Consider the following 17,185-nt stretch of genomic DNA (forward strand, 5'->3'; position numbering starts at 1 on the left):
CTCTCACCACCGGGGTCTCACAACTGGTTCTAAATCCCAGCCCAACCACCTACTGGCTGTATGATCTTAGACAACTGACTTGACCTCTGTTTCTTCATCTGCTAAATGGGGATAATACCTGCCTTCCACTCATGCTGTGGGGATTAAGTGAGGTCTGTACAGAGAGAGTTCAATAAACAGCAGTTTACTCGCTCCTAATGGAAGGACCCGACCACGATCACTGCCTCCCTCCTGCGTGCAGGTCGGTGAAAGAGGTCAGAAGTGACAGGGCGAAGCCCTTCCACTCCCATAGATATCAGAGCATGAGGTGGAGATCCTCCTTAGCCCTCCCACACTCACCTCCTTCCTGCTGTCCAGGGCAGCTTTAAAGAAACCGTAGGGAATTTTCTTTCTCTGCTGCTTCTTGAGCCAGTCATTCATGGAATGCAGGAAGTTCTGGACCGAGGGCTGGCCAGGGAAGTGCTATGGGAGCGATAAGGGGAGAGTGAGAAAGAATTCCCCCAGTGTTCCGCAGTCCTGGGGAAGGCCGGGGGCCAGGCTGAAGTGGGCCGAGGCAGTTTTTTAGAATGTTCCAAGACCACCAGGAAAACATCCTGCCTAACACCCACATGTGGGCTCCTCACTACCTTTGCTCTGGGGCACCTGCGAAGGCGAGGGGGAGGGGTGGGCAGAGGCGCTCAGTGGGACCAGGCCCTCAAGGCCGCCCCCTCTCCAGGCTGCAGGCTCCAGTTCTGACCCGAGCACACGCTCACTGGGAGGAAGGCTGAGCACCTTCCTGTGTCGCTGCCCAGGGCTGCTGGGACCCCTGGGCCACACGGGCCTCTGTTCAGCTCATCTTCTGATAGAGCAGCTGACTCGCTAACTGACCAGCTGGGCGAGGCTGGCAAATGGCCTTTCATTTGTATTCCAAGGGCTGCCAATGGGGACAAGGCAGTGCAGGGGCTTGAGCCGAGATCCAAATCTTGATGGGAACTCCCAACAGTCTCTGAGGAGCATGAAAAGCCACTCTGACAATAAGTCAACTCAAATCGGATTAGTATCAGCACTTTAAAACCACAAGGACTCCAGGGAGGAGGATGGATGCCTGTGTGTGCACAGGCACGAACACACCCAGGGTGGGGGAAGGAGGGAGAGAGAGGGCTGCAGTAGCAGAGCAGGTCAGATAAACCACGAAGAGGCAGGTCGAGAGGGCAACACAGAGAAACTCAAGAGGAAAAACAGCAAAGAAAAACATTGGTGAGAAGAAGGGTGCTGGAGACAGGAATGATCCCTAAACAGAAAAACCTGCCAAGGGACCCAGTCCTCTGAGAAAGTCATGGCGTATTCTTATCTCCAGGCTGGACACTGTCCCCCGGCAGGAGAAGTGGCTGGAAAGAATCCTGTGCTTTGACACGCTCCCTCTTGGTCAGCTCACACGGGCCTCTGGGCTCTCGACACAAATTTACAGCTTCAAGTCAGCGTTTCTCACTGACCTTCACCCATCGTCCTGATTTGGAAGGATGACGCCCTCTAAGGCCACGGTGTCAGGAGGAAGGATGAATTAAGGGGCTCTGGACAACAGGGAGTCACCCTGCGCCGGGAGCAGGGAAACCCTGGTGACCACACGCCACCCAGTGGCCAGTCCTGCCAGCCGCTTCCGTGAGGGAGCAGGGAGATCCCGGGCTGGGCCGCAGGGCAGTGCCTCCCGACTGGCCATACTCACAGCTGACAGGTCCCTAAGGCTGAGCTGGCAGAGTGAGCGCTGTTCACTCAGACTTTCAGTGCTCCACGCACGTAGTGCATAAGGGTGTGGGTTAGATGAGACGTAGGCGCAAATCTCAGCTCAGCCACTCACTGGCTGGAGGACCTTGGACAAGGTGCTTTACCCCTCTGGGCCTCCATTCCCCTCTCCGTGATGGGATAATGCTAGTACCCACCCCGTGGAGTCCGTTCTGAGAAATGCAGATAAGCTAAAACACAAAGGAGTACCTTGCAGAGTCTGACACCTTGTCAGAGCTCAAGAAACGGTAGCTGCTACTATTACTGCTACTCAGGATAAAGCTACCCAGGCAAGGGTAGGGCCAGAATACTCCGCAGTCTCCAGGGGCTGTGCGCACAGCAGATGCCCCTGAGCCCGTGCCCCCCAGCCTCCACTTTCCTCTCTGAGGGCCCTGGCTTCTGGCAGGGAGGACTCCTTCACTCCAAACTCAGTTCCAGCATTGCTGAGGGCAGAAGCTCGGCGGGCACCACTGAGAGGGTGCTGCTTAAGCCTCTGCCCCGCTCAGGCATTTCCTGGGTCTCATTCTTTTCCCTCACACTGGCTGCAACAGTCCCACTGGGAGCCAAACCCAAACCAGCTTTGAGTCCAGCTGAGAGATGCAAGCAGCACACAATAAACAATTCCCCTGGGATGAGTTCTTCAGAGTGGATTGGACTGGGGGAGGGGGGGTAAGGGACCCCCTCTCTGCTTCCTGGGGCCCCGCCTCATGTGTCAGGCAGGAAGACAGCACACAGAACTACTCGAGGACTTTTCCCCTCTGATTCTCTGGGCCAGCCACCCTGGGCCTCAGCAACTTGAGGACCAAGCGGCTCACAGAGCCTCTGAGGAAAGGCTCTATTATCAGACTGGGGCCCTGGAAGAACAGGGGCCCAGTCCGCGTGGAACATCTGAGAGGGGCTGAAAGCTGTCTTGCCTTAGATGGGAACAGCACTGTGACAAGCACTTGCCATCTCACAGGGTCCTCGGTGTGACCACAGATGCCCGTCACTAAGCCACGGGGACCAGAAGGCCAGGACTGGTGAGGAGACCACCCCCAGAGGTAGTCCCAGCGGCCCGCAGACCTGCGCCAGAAGGAGGGGCTCAGACCTGGCTCCCGGGGGGCCGAGGGTGGCTGAGTCAGCAGTCAGCCTCTGAGGGGGACCGGAGCCCGCATCTGACTCAGCAAGTCCTCGGCAGCCAGAGCCTCGGGACGTAAGTAGGGCAGCACTGGCGGTGGACCTGCAGCCGCAGAGAAGGATGCGGGGAGGGAGGAGGCGGCAGGTGCAGAGGGAAGAGGCAGCCCGCATCTCACCTTCAGAGGCGAGCAAGGAGCGCGGCAGAGAAAAGGGCACAGGCTCTGAAGCTGGGACCCCAGTTCAAATCCTGGCCACGACATCACCTAACAGGAGGCCTAAGGCACATCACCTGAGCGACCTGTACTTCTTAAATGGGGGTAGCACTTGCCACCCTGCGGCGAGATTAAGAGGATTAAATGCCTGACACACATCAGGTCCTCAGGAAGTAGGAGCTACACTTCGAGGAGTAGCCATGCTGGCAGGAAACTACGAAGGAATAAGGAAGGCGCACGGCTAAGGCCAGGGAGCTGCGTCAGACTTCGGCCACAGTCTGGGAGGGAAAAGAGGAGATCCGGAAAAGCCTTCTTTCCTTCACTGGGGTCCACGGGCCCTGCTTTCCCAGTGACCACGGCAGGGAGGGAGAGGCCACGCTCCAGGCTCGGCCTGAGGTGGAGGACTCGGGCAGGCAGAGCTGGCTGGGAATAGCCCCAGGGCATCAGGCCCTGCGTCCCCCCCCACCCCCCTGCACAGGGCGGGGCTGGGGAAGGGGCTTGTCGCTGGTGGTACGGGGCTGACGGGAGGAGGGCGCAGACCGCAGGGTAGCCGCCCATGGTAGACTGGGACAGCCGCGGGTCCAGGTGTCCAGCCCGACCACGAGCTCCTGAGGGAGGGGCTGGCCCGGCGCCTGCTTCAGGGATGCGCACTGATCCCGTGTGGTGTGGGGCTGCCGGACAAGGGAGGGCGGGGCCCCGCGCACCTGGGCCAGCACCGACATGAACTTTTTCAGGGCCACCAGGCGCTGCCCCTCCATGACAGAGAACTTGGCCACTTCTACCCGGAGGATGTAGTGCAGTGCGGATTCCAGGTCAGCCATGTAGATCTTGGAGCTGAGGACCCAGAGGGAGCCAGAGAGAGAAAAGGGTATTAACCACGGGGCAGGGGCTGGGGAGGAGCACCCAGGGCCAGAGGGAGAGAAGAGGGGGCACTACTGATGGTCACAGAGTCCTGTGAGTTAGCACTTGGGGTTGGGGGGGAAGGACTGGGAGTTTGGGGTTAAAAGATGCAAACTATTATACATAGGATGGATAAACAACAAGGTCCTACTGCATAGCAGACGGAACTATATTCAATATCCTGTGACAGACCATAATGCAAAAGAATGTCTGTCTGTGTATAACTGAGTCACTCTGCTGTGCAGCAGAGATTGGCACAGCACTGTAAATCGACTATACTTCAGCAAAAATAAAATAAAATAAAATAAATAAGTTAGCACTTGGCTCTGCCAGTAACTACCTGTGTGACCTTGGGCGAATTACTTAACTTCTCTGAGCCTCAATTCCTTATCTGTAAGATGGGGATAGTAATAACTTGCTCACAGGTAGGTTGCTGAGAGGATTAAACAAAAGCACAAGTGTAAAACTCTCAGCAGCTCCTGGCACAGAGCAGGGTTCCCCCTCTGCAGGTCCCGGGCCAGCCTCTCCCATCGCTCACTAAAGGTGTTTTTGCCAGGCCACTAGTGGAAGGTTGAGCTTCATTCTCTGTTCTGAACAGAGATCCCTAGGGACAGACAAGCAGACCAACAGGGGTGCACCCACACAACATGGCTCGAGAAGCTGGGTGCTCTTTGAAAGACCAAGGGTTTGGCTGCCCGCCAAGGCTGAGAATGGGGTTGGGGAGAAGGGGAAGTGGGGTTTACATTTATTTTGGCTGACGTCCTTGCAGCTGCCAGACCCTGGGCATTAGGGCTCCATCTCGCACCTCTCGGGCTGACCCCAGCCCTGGGGGAAGGGCTGCAGGCTCCAAGCTGGCTGCTCACCCCGTGCCCATCACGCTCTCGTGGGATCTGGGCTCAGGGTCCTGAGGGAAGGGCTGCTTCTCTACCCCTGCCTCCTGACCCCTAGATTCTTGCCTCCTTCTATGGTGGGCTAGCTCTGGGAGCTTGGGCAACTCAACCCGCCTCTCCGGCCTCAGTGATCTCACCTGTAAAATGGACTCCTGCCCCACCTGCCTCCTGAGGTGGTGGGAAGCCAACAAGGTCAGCTGACGGGGTGAGCACTGTGGGCACCTGCGCTTTACCCTCGTGCCAAAGTCCCCTCCCTCTGCTCCACTTCCGTGTCCTGGGGCCTCGGTTTACCTCTCCGTTCCTGTGTTCTGCCTCAAGGAGTGGCCCCCTGACTAAAGGAGATAATGGACGCAAGTGCCCAGCACAGTCTGGCACATAAGACTAGAAGTGTCAGCCATAATAGCAATTTGAATGATCTGAATAATCATAATTTGAATGATTATAATGAACATTCCCACCTCTTACTTTCTCTTTCCTTCCCACCTGATTTACTAAAAACCTCTCCACTAGCACTTTCCACCCTTAGAGTCTCTCATGTTGGGATGCAAAATCCTTCCCGAAATCCAGTGACCCTGCCCCCAGTTCTCTCGTGCAGCCCCCTTGTGGAAGCCGCCCTCTGGACTCAGCTCTGAGCTTCCTGGTCAGCCATTTCCACGTGGTACCATGCTGGGGGCCAGAGCAAGAGGTCTACGGCCCCATCTCCCTGCCCAACAAGCAGAAATTCTACCACCAGGGCAGAGCCAAGGAGCCTCAGAGAGAACAGTTACCTCGTGCTTACAACTGTGCACAATGACACTGGCTATCTTGAAAAGTAGTGAGCTCCCTGACACCAGAGGCATTCAAGTGAGGTCGAGTGCCTTCCTAGAAGGGATGCTGTGAAGGGACTGTAAACTCTGGGCAGGGCTTGCATCTGCCCTGCACAATCGGTATTTATGGTGCCTAGCACATAGCAGGAACTCAAAAATCTGTGCTGAAGCAATAAATGCTTGGGTGGGAAGTTGTTTTGGAGGCTGCAGATTATCCTTCCAAGCTGATTCTACTTGGTCTTGAATAGAGTTAAGCTTAAGGAATGTGGGCATCGGAAAGTATGCGTTCCATCATGAAGAATACAGTCAGCAGACGCTGCCGCCTCTGCATATTTAAGACTCTCCTGTGCACGGCCAGCGGCCGGGGGCCCCCATAGGCCAAGGCCAGCCCTCGGGGGGTCTGGGCTCAGGATGACACATGCCAAGCTTGTGACAAGGAACAGAGTGTGGAAGGAAGGGGGGTGTCTGTGATTAGAAGAGAGGGTGGGGAAGGGAAGGGATGAGGAGGACCAGGCGTGGCCTTACGGATCTGCAACTTTCCACATGGTAGGGGCTATGGTGCTAGAGGTGTTCCGCGCAGCTGTGGTGGGGACAGCCTCGCTGGTGTCCCTGGAGAACCTCCGCAGGTACTTGGTGTAGAAGAACCTGGATTCCATAAGCCTGTGAGGGAAGGGAACCGTGGGGGAGAGGCAGTGAGCATGGAGGAACAAAACCCCAGAGCTAACTCACGGCAGGAGAGGAGGCGGGTGGCTCACCTGGCAGGAATGTTTATTCAGAAATACTTGAACCTGGTTCGGTCTTATCCTCAGTGAGGTAAAAATTGGGGCACCCCTGCCTCACGTTAACCTTTCTATTCACTGCTCACGCTGTGGAAAGCCTCTCTGACACCAGTCTTAAGTCAAAATCCCACCTGGAAAAGCGGCTGGGCCCGTGAATTCCTCAACCTGCCTCGGAGAGGTGGGGAGACAGGGCACCTTAGGGAGGAGGAGGGCCCTCTGGGGACAGTGCTCTTTCTGGCCACTGACCAGATGGTGGGTTTGACGACCCTCCCCAGAGACCAAAGCTACAAAGTGGCACGTGGCCTCAGGGAAGCTCACAAGCTTGCTCCAAGGTACCAGAGGTGACATTACTCCCCAAGGAGGTCAAGGGAGTTTGATACATGATTTTTAAAAAATAGCAGCAACGACCCCAAACCACGAAAATTCTGACAATCCTTTTGATTTCTCTCTCTCGTCTCACAAAGAGGAGTCCTCAAGGGCAGGCGGCGTCTCCTGGTCAAGGCCCCTGGAGGGAGGGATGTGAAGACCAGCAGCGTGATGGGACACCCCAGGGGACCTGGCACCGGGAAGCACTGCTTTCCACTCCACTGTCCCGGCCCAATGTTTACTGACAAGCAGATGGCTCAGAAGCAGCGTCGTCACAAACAATTTTCCCCTCCACCAACTCCGAGAGAGGAAACAATGCCTCCGCTCCCCACCAGGACTGGCACTTCCTGCCCCTCCCTGTCCCCGCGGCCATCGTGCTGCCTCCCCCCCCCCACCCCCCGACGGCGCTCTCTGACGAGGCCTGGCCCAGTGCTGCCAGGTGACTGGGGCCGGGTGAGGGCGGGTGGCCGCGCTGCCCAGCCCTGGTGCAGGATGGCACTAATGGCCCTGAGGAGCGGTTCACTGGACATCTCAGGCCAGCCTTGGTCTCCCTGGCCCTCGCACTCCTGCCTGCAGGGCCGGGTGGACATCAATCATCTGCCCAGGGAGGGCACCGAGGCACCATCTGGCGCCATTCAGCGGCGGGAGCCTGACAGAGGGGCTACGGCTGGCCTGATTGTTCTCTCTTGGCATTTCGGAACCGGCTATTGTCTGGCTCCTAATGAACTTTTCTGCAATTAGAAAACCAAAGGGAGGGAGGGTCAGGCGTATCTGAGTGCTTGCCAGGCCTGCAGACTGCCAACGAGTCTGTCTGTGAAGAGAGGAGGATGGGGAATAGGGCCAGGGCCGCGGTGGGGATGGGGCAGAAGCGCCAACGCTGGGTGCTGAGTGCGCCGGGGACCTGAGGCTGAACTACTGAGCTGGGGGCAGCGTTCTGGGCCCGGACTCCTGGCTGTAGCATGCCCACCACCCCACCCACCATAGGCAGAGATCTGCTTCTCCTGCAGAGGGTGCCCACGGACTCCTCAGAAGACTCACAGGAGAAAGAACCTGTCAGCCCCTGTGAAAGGCTTGCAGCCTCTCGAGGCAGGAGAAAGGAGGAGCACAGGGAGCGGGGAGAGAGGGGGCAGAGAGACACTCACATGGGGACCCGGAAGAAAGAGCCATTCCGAAACAGCAGGTAGCACGATGGGAAGTCGGTGACACCAAACTCGTTCACCACGTCATGATCTGTGTTCAGGACCCTGCGCACCACTATGCCCCGGCGCTGGGACATGTCCAGAGTCACCTGCAGAGACAGTGAGACACTTGCAGGGGTAGGCCAAGCCACTGGACAGAGGGAAGGCCTGGGCAGGCACCTGGGTGGCAGCTGTGCTCTAGCCAGACTCGAAACCTTTCCAAGAGTAGACTATCGTGACGAGTGAGACTCTCCTGCCGCCAACCACGTCTGCCCCGCTGTAAGGAGTGCAAACGCTGCCTGCTCGGGAACGGTGCGGACCACACATCTTGAATCTTTGAGGACAGTTCCAATTTGATGTAATTTTCTTTCCAATGAGAACAATTTGTAAAAGGCATAAAAAGATGTGGTTTCCAAAATTCAAAAGCACACATGCACCCCAATGTTCACTGCAGCACTACTTACAATAGCCAGGTCATGGAAGCAACCTACATGCCCATTGACAGACAAATGGATAAAGAAGATGTGGTACATATACACAATGGAATATTACTCAGCCAGAAAAAGGAACGAAATTGGGTTAGTTGTAGAGACGTGGATGGACCTAGAGACTGTCATACAGAGTGAAGTAAGTCAGAAAGAGAAAAACAAATGTTGTATATTAATGTATATATGTGGAATCTAGAAAAATGGTGCAGATGAACCTGTTTGCAAGGCAGAAATAGAGACACAGATGTAGAGAATAAACATATGGACACCAAGTGGGGGAAGGGGAGGGTGGGATGAACTGAGAGATTGGGACTGACATATATACCCTAATATGTATAAAATAGATAACTAATGAGAACCTACTGTATAGCACAGGGAACTCTACTCAGTGCTCTGTGGTGACCTAAATGGGAAGGAAATCCAAAAAAGAGGGGATATATGTATACATACAGCTGATTCACTTCGCTGTACAGCAGAAACTAACACAACGTTGTAAAGCAACTATACCCCAATAAAAAAAATAAATTAAAAAAATGTATGTATCTGATATTTGGAAGAAAAAAAAAGTGGTTTCAGTTTTGTTCTGATATTTGTAAGACTTTCTGTCTATATTCCAAATTGGAAAAACATACTTAGACGTGACGATTTTATTTTTAGAAAGAATTAAGAAGGAGAAATATACTGTTAGGTAATATTTATTGAATAGGTATTATGTTCTGTATATAGATTGCTTCATTTAATCTTCAAAATAATACTCACTATGAAATAGGAACAATTACTAGGAGACCAAGCCAGGTGGTGCAGTATACCATGGCTGCTTGGGTTTAAATCCTGCCCCCTCAGACTAAACCTCTCCCTGACTCAACTTCCTTACTTGCAAAATTGTAATAACAATACCCACCTCCAAGGGCTGTTAAGAGGACTGAATGGGTTAATTTTATAAAAGTGCTTCTAACAATGACTAGTAGTTATGTACGTAAGTATTTCTTTAAAAAATAAAACTCCTATCGTACAGTAGACGCAAAAACCGAAGCTCAGCAGTGAAATCATGTGATCAGGTCACATATGTAGCAAGCGCCTGAGCTGGGCTGTAAATCCCAGGGTGATCTGCCTCCAGAGCTGGGGCTCTTGGCCACTGTGCCCTCCTGCCTCTCAAACTAACCATCCCTGGGCACCTCTGCATGGACACGGGACCACTGCCCTTGGTTACTAGCGGAATGGGGGAGCGTAGGAGGAAGAGCTGATTCCAATGAACATTTATCAGTCACCTGTACAGGCATGACCCCAGGCCTGGAATGGGACCAGAAGGGTCAGGCAGTCCTTCAGCAAAGCTCCCTGCCCATCCCACCTCCATGCTTCCCCTCTCGGGGCTGAGAGGTCTGGAGACAGCTCGGAGAGCTCAACTGTGCTTCGTGAGTTCCAGGAGGAAAACCATTCAGAGTCAACAGTGGTGTTTAATTTCATCCCCTCTCTCTCTGTCTCCTTGCACTGCCTTGGAACTTCTCCCAGGCACCGGCCCGTCCCACCTCTGCATCTGGGAAAAGCCCAGTGGCCTGCAAAGTCCATGAGGCAGCAGTGGAACGCCAGACTCTCTGCATCAGGCCGGGGATGGACCTTTATAAAGCACGTACTCTGTGCCAGTTACTCATCCAGGTTCTTCCTCTAAACCGCCTCACTTGATGTTCCCAACCATACTCTGAAAAAAGGTAACTGTCACCACTTCAAAGGCAGGGAAACGAAGCTCAAGAAAGTTGAGTAACATGATCACAGACACAGCACATAAGTGATGGAGTGGAGATTCCAACTCGCCTGATTCTGTTATCTGCTTCACCTGGGAAGGGACCCCATTTCCTCAAGAGGGACTAGAGGCTCTCTGATGTTCCCTCCCCCCCAGATTTTTAACTCCAATTCTTTGGGGGGTAGTGTGGAAATAACACAAGCTTTGGAGGCAGACAGACCTGGTTTGAAGTCCTGCTCTACCAATTCACTGGCTGTGTGATCTTCGACCTGTTATTTGACCATCTTCGTTAATTAGAAAGATCAGCAACTACGTGTGTCAACAGTCTAGTGCAATGCTCAATAAATAGCAGGTGTTATCATTCTCAGTTTCCACGAGGAAGATCCAAGCGGACGTAAAGGCTTTAAACAGAAAGGTCCAGCTCCTACACTTCCCGTTTCCCCCAGCAGGGGTCAGGCCAGTGCTGGGCTAAGAAGTGCACAGGAACAGCCCTGCTCTTGGCTCTCTCCCAGGGGCTATGCAGGAGCTGTGGGACCCTGCAGGCAGCTCACCTCTCTACCCAGGTAGGAGCCTTCCCTTTCAAAGATCAGCGCCAGGTAGTCTTCATCGTTTCTTGCAAAGAATCCAGTAATCTCCTCCAGCCTGCAATAGACAACGCTGGCAGTCACTCTCTCTGTGGTGGGAAGAAAGCAAAACTGCCGGCGACAGCAGACGTGGCTGACCCAGTACCGTGAGTGCGGCCAGACACACCTCCTTCTCTGTTTGCACACAAGACTTCGAGGAAGTCTCTCCATGCCAGCCCTCCAGTGGGAGTAAACCAAACCTTGAGTCTCAAAAGACTCTCTCTGCCTATTACCGAAACCTGGTTCTTCACTTCACCCACCTATTTGGGTTGTTTTTTCAGAGTCAGGAGTGCGTACGGGCATTCTGAGGAAGAGACCAGGCGAGGCACGCTTTGAGTCCAGGTGTTTCTATGCTCTGGGTAAGGCCCAGGCTTAGGGGGCAGTTTTTATTGGTCCCCTGAGAAGCTGGTGTTTACTACCCATCAGACACAAGCCTTGATCTGTGCTAAGTCACTACCAACTGGGAGATGTGCTTCGTCTACTCCTGGGGCAGGCATACAAAAGGAACTAAAGAATCAGAAAGTCCTGGGTACAGGAGATCTTAGAAGCTATCTAATCTTATTTTAAGATTTTAACCTCCTTATTTTAAGACGAGGAAACTAGGGCCCCAGGACAAAGGTGGAAATTAATAAGAAGGCAAATCTTATTATTCCCCCCAAATCAAAGAATTAAGATACAAGCTGTTTTAAAAACGCAGAGTTTCAGTAGAAAACAATTGCATGATACAAAAATGATTTGTTCCCTTATTTCAATTAAAAGCAGAACATCATCAGCCATGTAACAGGAGACAACAGCATCTACTTTTGTCCCCAACCTGATGACCTATTTCCCTCCTCCAGATCCAACGATGTGGCAGTGGTTTCCTCCAAACAGAAGGCGCAACATGGGGCCAATGGAGCCCAGCCCAGCAACAGTACAAACGCCATGCCAGAGAGGTGGGGGCCAGAGTGTACCCCAGTGGGCGGATGGTCACTGACAGCCCCTGGGGTGGTAGCAGGTGGCCTCTCAGGCAACTTCCCCAGACCTCCCCAAGGCTGGCAGAAGAGCGAGCCCACAGGCGGCTGACCATGTAACTCGCCCCCATCCCATCCATTCCCACTCACACTTCTGGAAGAGGCAGCCCACCTTCCACCACAGGTCCCCAACTCCTCCCTAAAGCTCTCTAGAAGGATCACTTTGAGAGAGGCTGGCAGGTTTACCTGGCTGGTTGCTTTTGAGATCTTCTGGGCTGAAAAGGCACCATGAGGGAGGGTGGGTGTAAGAAAGAGAGAGAGGCAGAGACACGATCATTGAGAAATGGAAGAAGGAGCGAGGAGTTTCCTGGAGAGATGGGGTCTGGCTGTGGAACCCCAAACCAAGACCATATACTCAGTCCAGGGGCTCCATGAGGCCCTCTGGGAGGATGGAGAATTGGGGAAGATGATAAAAGAATCATTGTGAGTTGGATTCAACACCAACTGACACTTGGAAACACAGTCCCTCAGCAGGGCCTCAGCTTTCCAGACACCAGCAGACTTAGGGTGGGCGCTGAAGCCCCAGTGTTTGCCTCCTGAGGCCTTCTCAGCATCTGGAACCTTCACTGTGTTCTGTGGCTGGGCTCCCTCTAGCAGCCCCAGCTGGTACTTGGATTTGCTCCTTCTCGGCCCCTTAAGGTGGGCTTTCTCCTATCCGGAGTTCTCGTCCAGAAGGGCAGGACACCTCGTGTTTTCAATCTACCTGTTTCCCTCTGCGGGAGAGTTAGAGTGAGACGCCATGCACCTCGTTATCCTGATTTCCTAGATTAGAGGCGATCCTGGAAGGCTGCCTGGCAGGTAGATATGGGACACCAGCCACCTGACGCTCTGCAGCCCAGGGAGCAGAGTCACCTCCCCATCCCCCAGTCACAGCCATGGCTCAGGAAATGAGCACCTTCATTTTACAGGGCTTTGTGCTTCTCAGTCCCCCATCCCCTTTCCTCTAAACGGCATCTGGTCTCCCTTTTTCCTCCCCACGCCCACCCTCTCAGGGACCCTCCCTGGGTTAGATCATGTGAAATCCAGCTGCATCCCTCCGACATTCCAGGTTCTGAGAAGTAGCAGCAGGTATGACCTGGAGAACCCCGCCCGTCTTTTCCTTCCCACCGGGTGGGATGGGCCGTTGCATCCCTGTCAGCCCCAGGAAGTCAGGGCTCCTCGGGTAGGACCTCCAGCAATGGGAAGCCCTCCACCAGCTGCTCCAGACAGCTCTGGGCTCCGGTCCACTGGAGTGTCCACCGCTCAGGCAACAGGAAGAAGCAGCCCGGTCCCCGGCCTGCCATCCTGCCACACTGCCCTGGGCCTGCCCCAGCCCCAAATACCTGGCAGGCTTCAGTGGGGGACAGGCGGAGGGCCACGTGTCACTATGGGACTCCAGGGCGTCAATGAGCCTCTCCCGCAGCGCCCGCACATCAGCACCAGCCGCTGTAAATGAAGATGGACACAGGCAAGGGGCGTGAAGAGAGGAGAATGAATCCCAGTGCCCTTGTCAGCTTGCCTCATGGAAGCAAAGGGCCCAGGGCACGAGCTGAGCAAAACAGAGCGCATCTCATCCCTCTCTGTATGGGGGGGTGGTGCACCCCACCCCTGTGGTCCTAAGCATGGCAGGGGGACCCATCCCTCAGGGCAGGAGAGAGTCCCTCAGACCTGGGCCCCGAGGGCCCTCCCCACGCTATCTGGCTGCCCCTCTGGATGTCAACCCTACTTTGACACGAAGGGCTATTCTGGGAACATGGGACCCTCCCCGCTTCCCAGATGGGCCCAAATGGAAGGGCTTCTTCAGCCTTGTTTTCCCAAAGGCATCTTCCAGGCTGGCTGGGAACGACACTTCCAGGAAAACACAAATTTGGCTTTCACTGGGGACCTCCTCACCCTGCAGACCTTGCTGGGCTCTCTTCACCCCAGTAGAAGCCCAGGCGAAAGAGGGGGAGAAAGACGCTGACAGCGCCAATGAGACCCCGCGAGCTGGGACACCCACCTGACAGTGTAGCTCCTGAGCCGGTCTTGGAATAGGCCTTAAAGAACTGGAAGCAAACACACAGAAAAGAGTCAGCGGAGCTGAGAGCACAGCACCCGCGCCAGGTGGGTCTGTGTTTGAGACCCAGCCGCTTACTAAACGGGGTGACTTTGGGGAAACGACTTGACTTCTGTGAGCCTCAGTTTCTTCATCTGTAAAATGAGAGCAGGAGGTCTCTGCTCTTGGAGCGGGACCCTGGCTCCTCTCCCTGGTGTCCTGCACCTGATCCCTGCCCTCACAGCTCTGGAGCACTCCGGGAAGCTGCAGCTCGGACACTTGGCTGAGGGGGTTCTGTCTCTACGAAGCACCGGGACCCGGCACGTAGGGACTAGAAAGTAGTTGCTCTATAAACAAGTGATGCAGACCCATCCGAAAAGATAAAGTGAAGTCACTTCATACCCCCCACGCACACCCTGGAAAACGTTAGCTGCTCTCTGAGGCGATCTGTCCTGGTTCCTTATCTTGGAAAGAGGCAGCGAGGCTTGTGTCTCTGGCCACGAGGACTCCCAGCCTGGCTCAGCAGACACTCCAGAAGGGAGGGGTCACCAGTTTGGTTCTACTGAGGGGTGGGCTTCAGCCCCTGAGGAAACAAGCCTTATTACAGACAGGCCAGTTTAACTCTCTCCCCACGTGCATGACACCCAGGCCCAGTCTGTTGCCTCCTTGGGAGAGAGGACAGAGAGAACAGAGGACAACTCCTTAGAACTTGAGCTCCTGTCTAAGCGGTGGGAGAGCTGCCAGAACTCTGGCTTGTGCTCTCCTGGGCTCAGAAGGTAACAGAGTTCAGCTGTCCTGACAGATGGCCACTTAACTGCCCGGGGAAGAGCCTGCAGTCTGGGAAGAGGCCTCTTCTTGAGGTCCCTAACCTCGGGGCTACTTGTAGCCACCTCGGGCCTCTGCCGAGTAGCACGGCTGCTCGGCCTTATCCCAAGCTGGTGGCTGAGTGCAGGCCCTCAGGTCTACCGGACCTGGGCTCAAGGCCTGGCTCTGCTATGCTCTTGCTGTGTGACCTTGGGCACTCTATTAACCTCTCTGAACCTTCTCATCTTTAAGATGAGGACGACACCATCTACCTTGGAGAATTGCTGCGAGGATTCAATGACAATACATCCAAAGTGCTTAGCACCGTACCTGGTGCACACAGTAAGAAATCAATAAATGTTAACATTGTAACTATATCGTCATCAGCCCCTTCCCTTGTTCCTTTGAAACACTAGGAAACATTGATCAGCTAGATCTGTCAGTTCTAGCCACTTGTAGGCAGAAAACTGAAATCTGGAGGCCACCTGCCCCCCTCTCCCACATGAACGACAAAGATGCAGAGAAGCCGTCCATCTCTCCCCACCTGCAACCTTCTCCCGCTCCTGCTGACTTCACCTGGACCTTGTTTTATTCTCTCTCTACTTAGAGCATTAATATAAACTTTTATTCTGGGTGAAAACCAGCCACTGACACATGCCACATATATTCATAATAGTATTCTTCGCAGTCACTGAATACATTTTGAATTAATAAAATTATATGCTATCCTTATGCTTGTAAAAACGAGCACAGTTTTCTAGGACTGTGACATGAAATCAAGTAGATAAAGCATGTTAAGGCATTTATGGGCTGACACTGTTTCTCAGGAACAAAATAAAAGACACACCTATTTGGGGTTTGGTTTGCTCACAAATAATAACCCAGCTGCAGTTATTCACAGTGACGGCACCCTTGTACAGACAGAATAGACTCCAACTTGCTTCCATAGGCATAAAAACATGACTGACATCTTGACGCCTTAAGCCATGTGGCTCTCCATGGTTACAGTTGTTATTGTCAGTTACTGTAAAGTAGTGTGGTGGACTCTTCTTTAACCATCAGGTCTCCAAGATCTGAGCAGGTGCCTTATGAAAAGGGGCTGGGGGCTTCCCTGGTGGCGCAGCGGTTGAGAGTCTGCCTGCCAATGCAGGGGACACGGGTTCAAGCCCTGGTCTGGGAAGATCCCACATGCCGCGGAGCAACTAGGCCCGTGAGCCACAACTACTGAGCCTGCGCATCTGGAGCCTGTGCTCCGCAACAAGAGAGGCCGCGATAGTGAGAGGCCCGCGCACCGCGATGAAGAGTGGCCCCCACTTGCCGCAACTAGAGAAAGCCCTCGCACAGAAACGAAGACCCAACACAGCCAAAAATAAATAAATTAAATAAATAAATAAATAATTTTTTTAAAAAGGGGCTGGCATTACTTCCATCAAAGGGCAGCCTCCCCAGACCCCAGCTGAGCCTTCTGAAGGCCCCAGCCATGGGCAGTGGGGAGTCAGACAGGAGCCTGCAATAGGGGAGTGCAGGAATTCCAAGAGCTCCCCTCCTCCATGAGGTGCAGGGCTACAGGGAAGGCCCCCTCCTCTCTCCAGTTACTTCAGTCACGCAGCCTTCCCTTCTGTCCCCAGAAGCTTCCCAGCCACCTTCCAGAACAATGTCACCACCTGAGGGCTGGTTCCCATACCTCACACTCTAGAGGAACTTTTTCCTATCAATTAATCTCTCTTTCATCTTTCCCCTTGTCTACCAGCTCCTTCTCTATGCCTGCAAACAGGTTCAGATCCTCCTCCTAATCTAAAGTTAAAAAAAAAAAAAAAAAAAGGACACGAAGGGATGGAGGATGGAAATAGAGGCTTCTGCAGTTGCTGCATGTCCCATTTCCCGGTGCCACCAAATTTCTCAAAACAGTGTCTGCCCTCAGTCCTCTTCCTTCCCGCGAAGCTGGCTGTGGCCCATGCCCCCACCACTCAGCTGGGACCACTCCAGGAAAGCTCAGCTGACCTTCTCTTTGGCTGGTCCAATGACCTTCCGGCCCTTCCTGCTCTCTCTGCAGTATCTGATGCTATCACTGCCCGTTTCTCCCCCCTTGGCCAGGGTTTTTTTTGTGCCACATCTTCCTGACACTCTCCTTCTTTGCCTTCATGTCACCACCCTCCCTTGGTGTTTCTGACACTGCCCAGGCCTTCAAGGCCACCTTCACAGCCTTCCCCTCGCCCTTGTCCCAGCCTTGCTCTGGACTCCTCTCCTGTGCCATCTCCTGGCCCCAGTTTCTCCTCCAGCCATGCGTCGGATCATGGCACTCTTCTGTTTAAAAAGCCCTGGGAGGCTCTGTCACAAACGAGGGGCTCAAGCTACGCTTTTGAATGAATGAGTGAATAAACGGGTGAATGGACAAACCAACCCATTGTTTGTCTCCCTTGCTGATGTCATCTACCTTGTCCAAATGGTTTGTGACCTGAACCCTGTCTCAGGTCCTCACCTGTCTTAACTTCTGTTTCTT

At 53.9% G+C, this 17,185-nt stretch overlaps 1 protein-coding gene across 1 annotated transcript in view; it reads right to left on the reverse strand.

The window, feature by feature from the left end:
* Positions 1–17,185, reverse strand: part of QSOX1 (quiescin sulfhydryl oxidase 1) — a 39,131-nt gene that overhangs the window by 7,316 nt on the left and 14,630 nt on the right. The window contains 7 exon segments of the mRNA XM_082422941.1: positions 340–462; positions 3,791–3,920; positions 6,208–6,342; positions 7,970–8,115; positions 10,783–10,873; positions 13,190–13,292; positions 13,846–13,891. Coding sequence (XP_082279067.1) covers positions 340–462; positions 3,791–3,920; positions 6,208–6,342; positions 7,970–8,115; positions 10,783–10,873; positions 13,190–13,292; positions 13,846–13,891 — 774 coding nt within the window.

This window comes from Balaenoptera physalus (genome assembly GCF_965194825.1).
Source record: "Balaenoptera physalus genome assembly, chromosome: 1".
Taxonomy (NCBI): domain Eukaryota; kingdom Metazoa; phylum Chordata; class Mammalia; order Artiodactyla; family Balaenopteridae; genus Balaenoptera; species Balaenoptera physalus.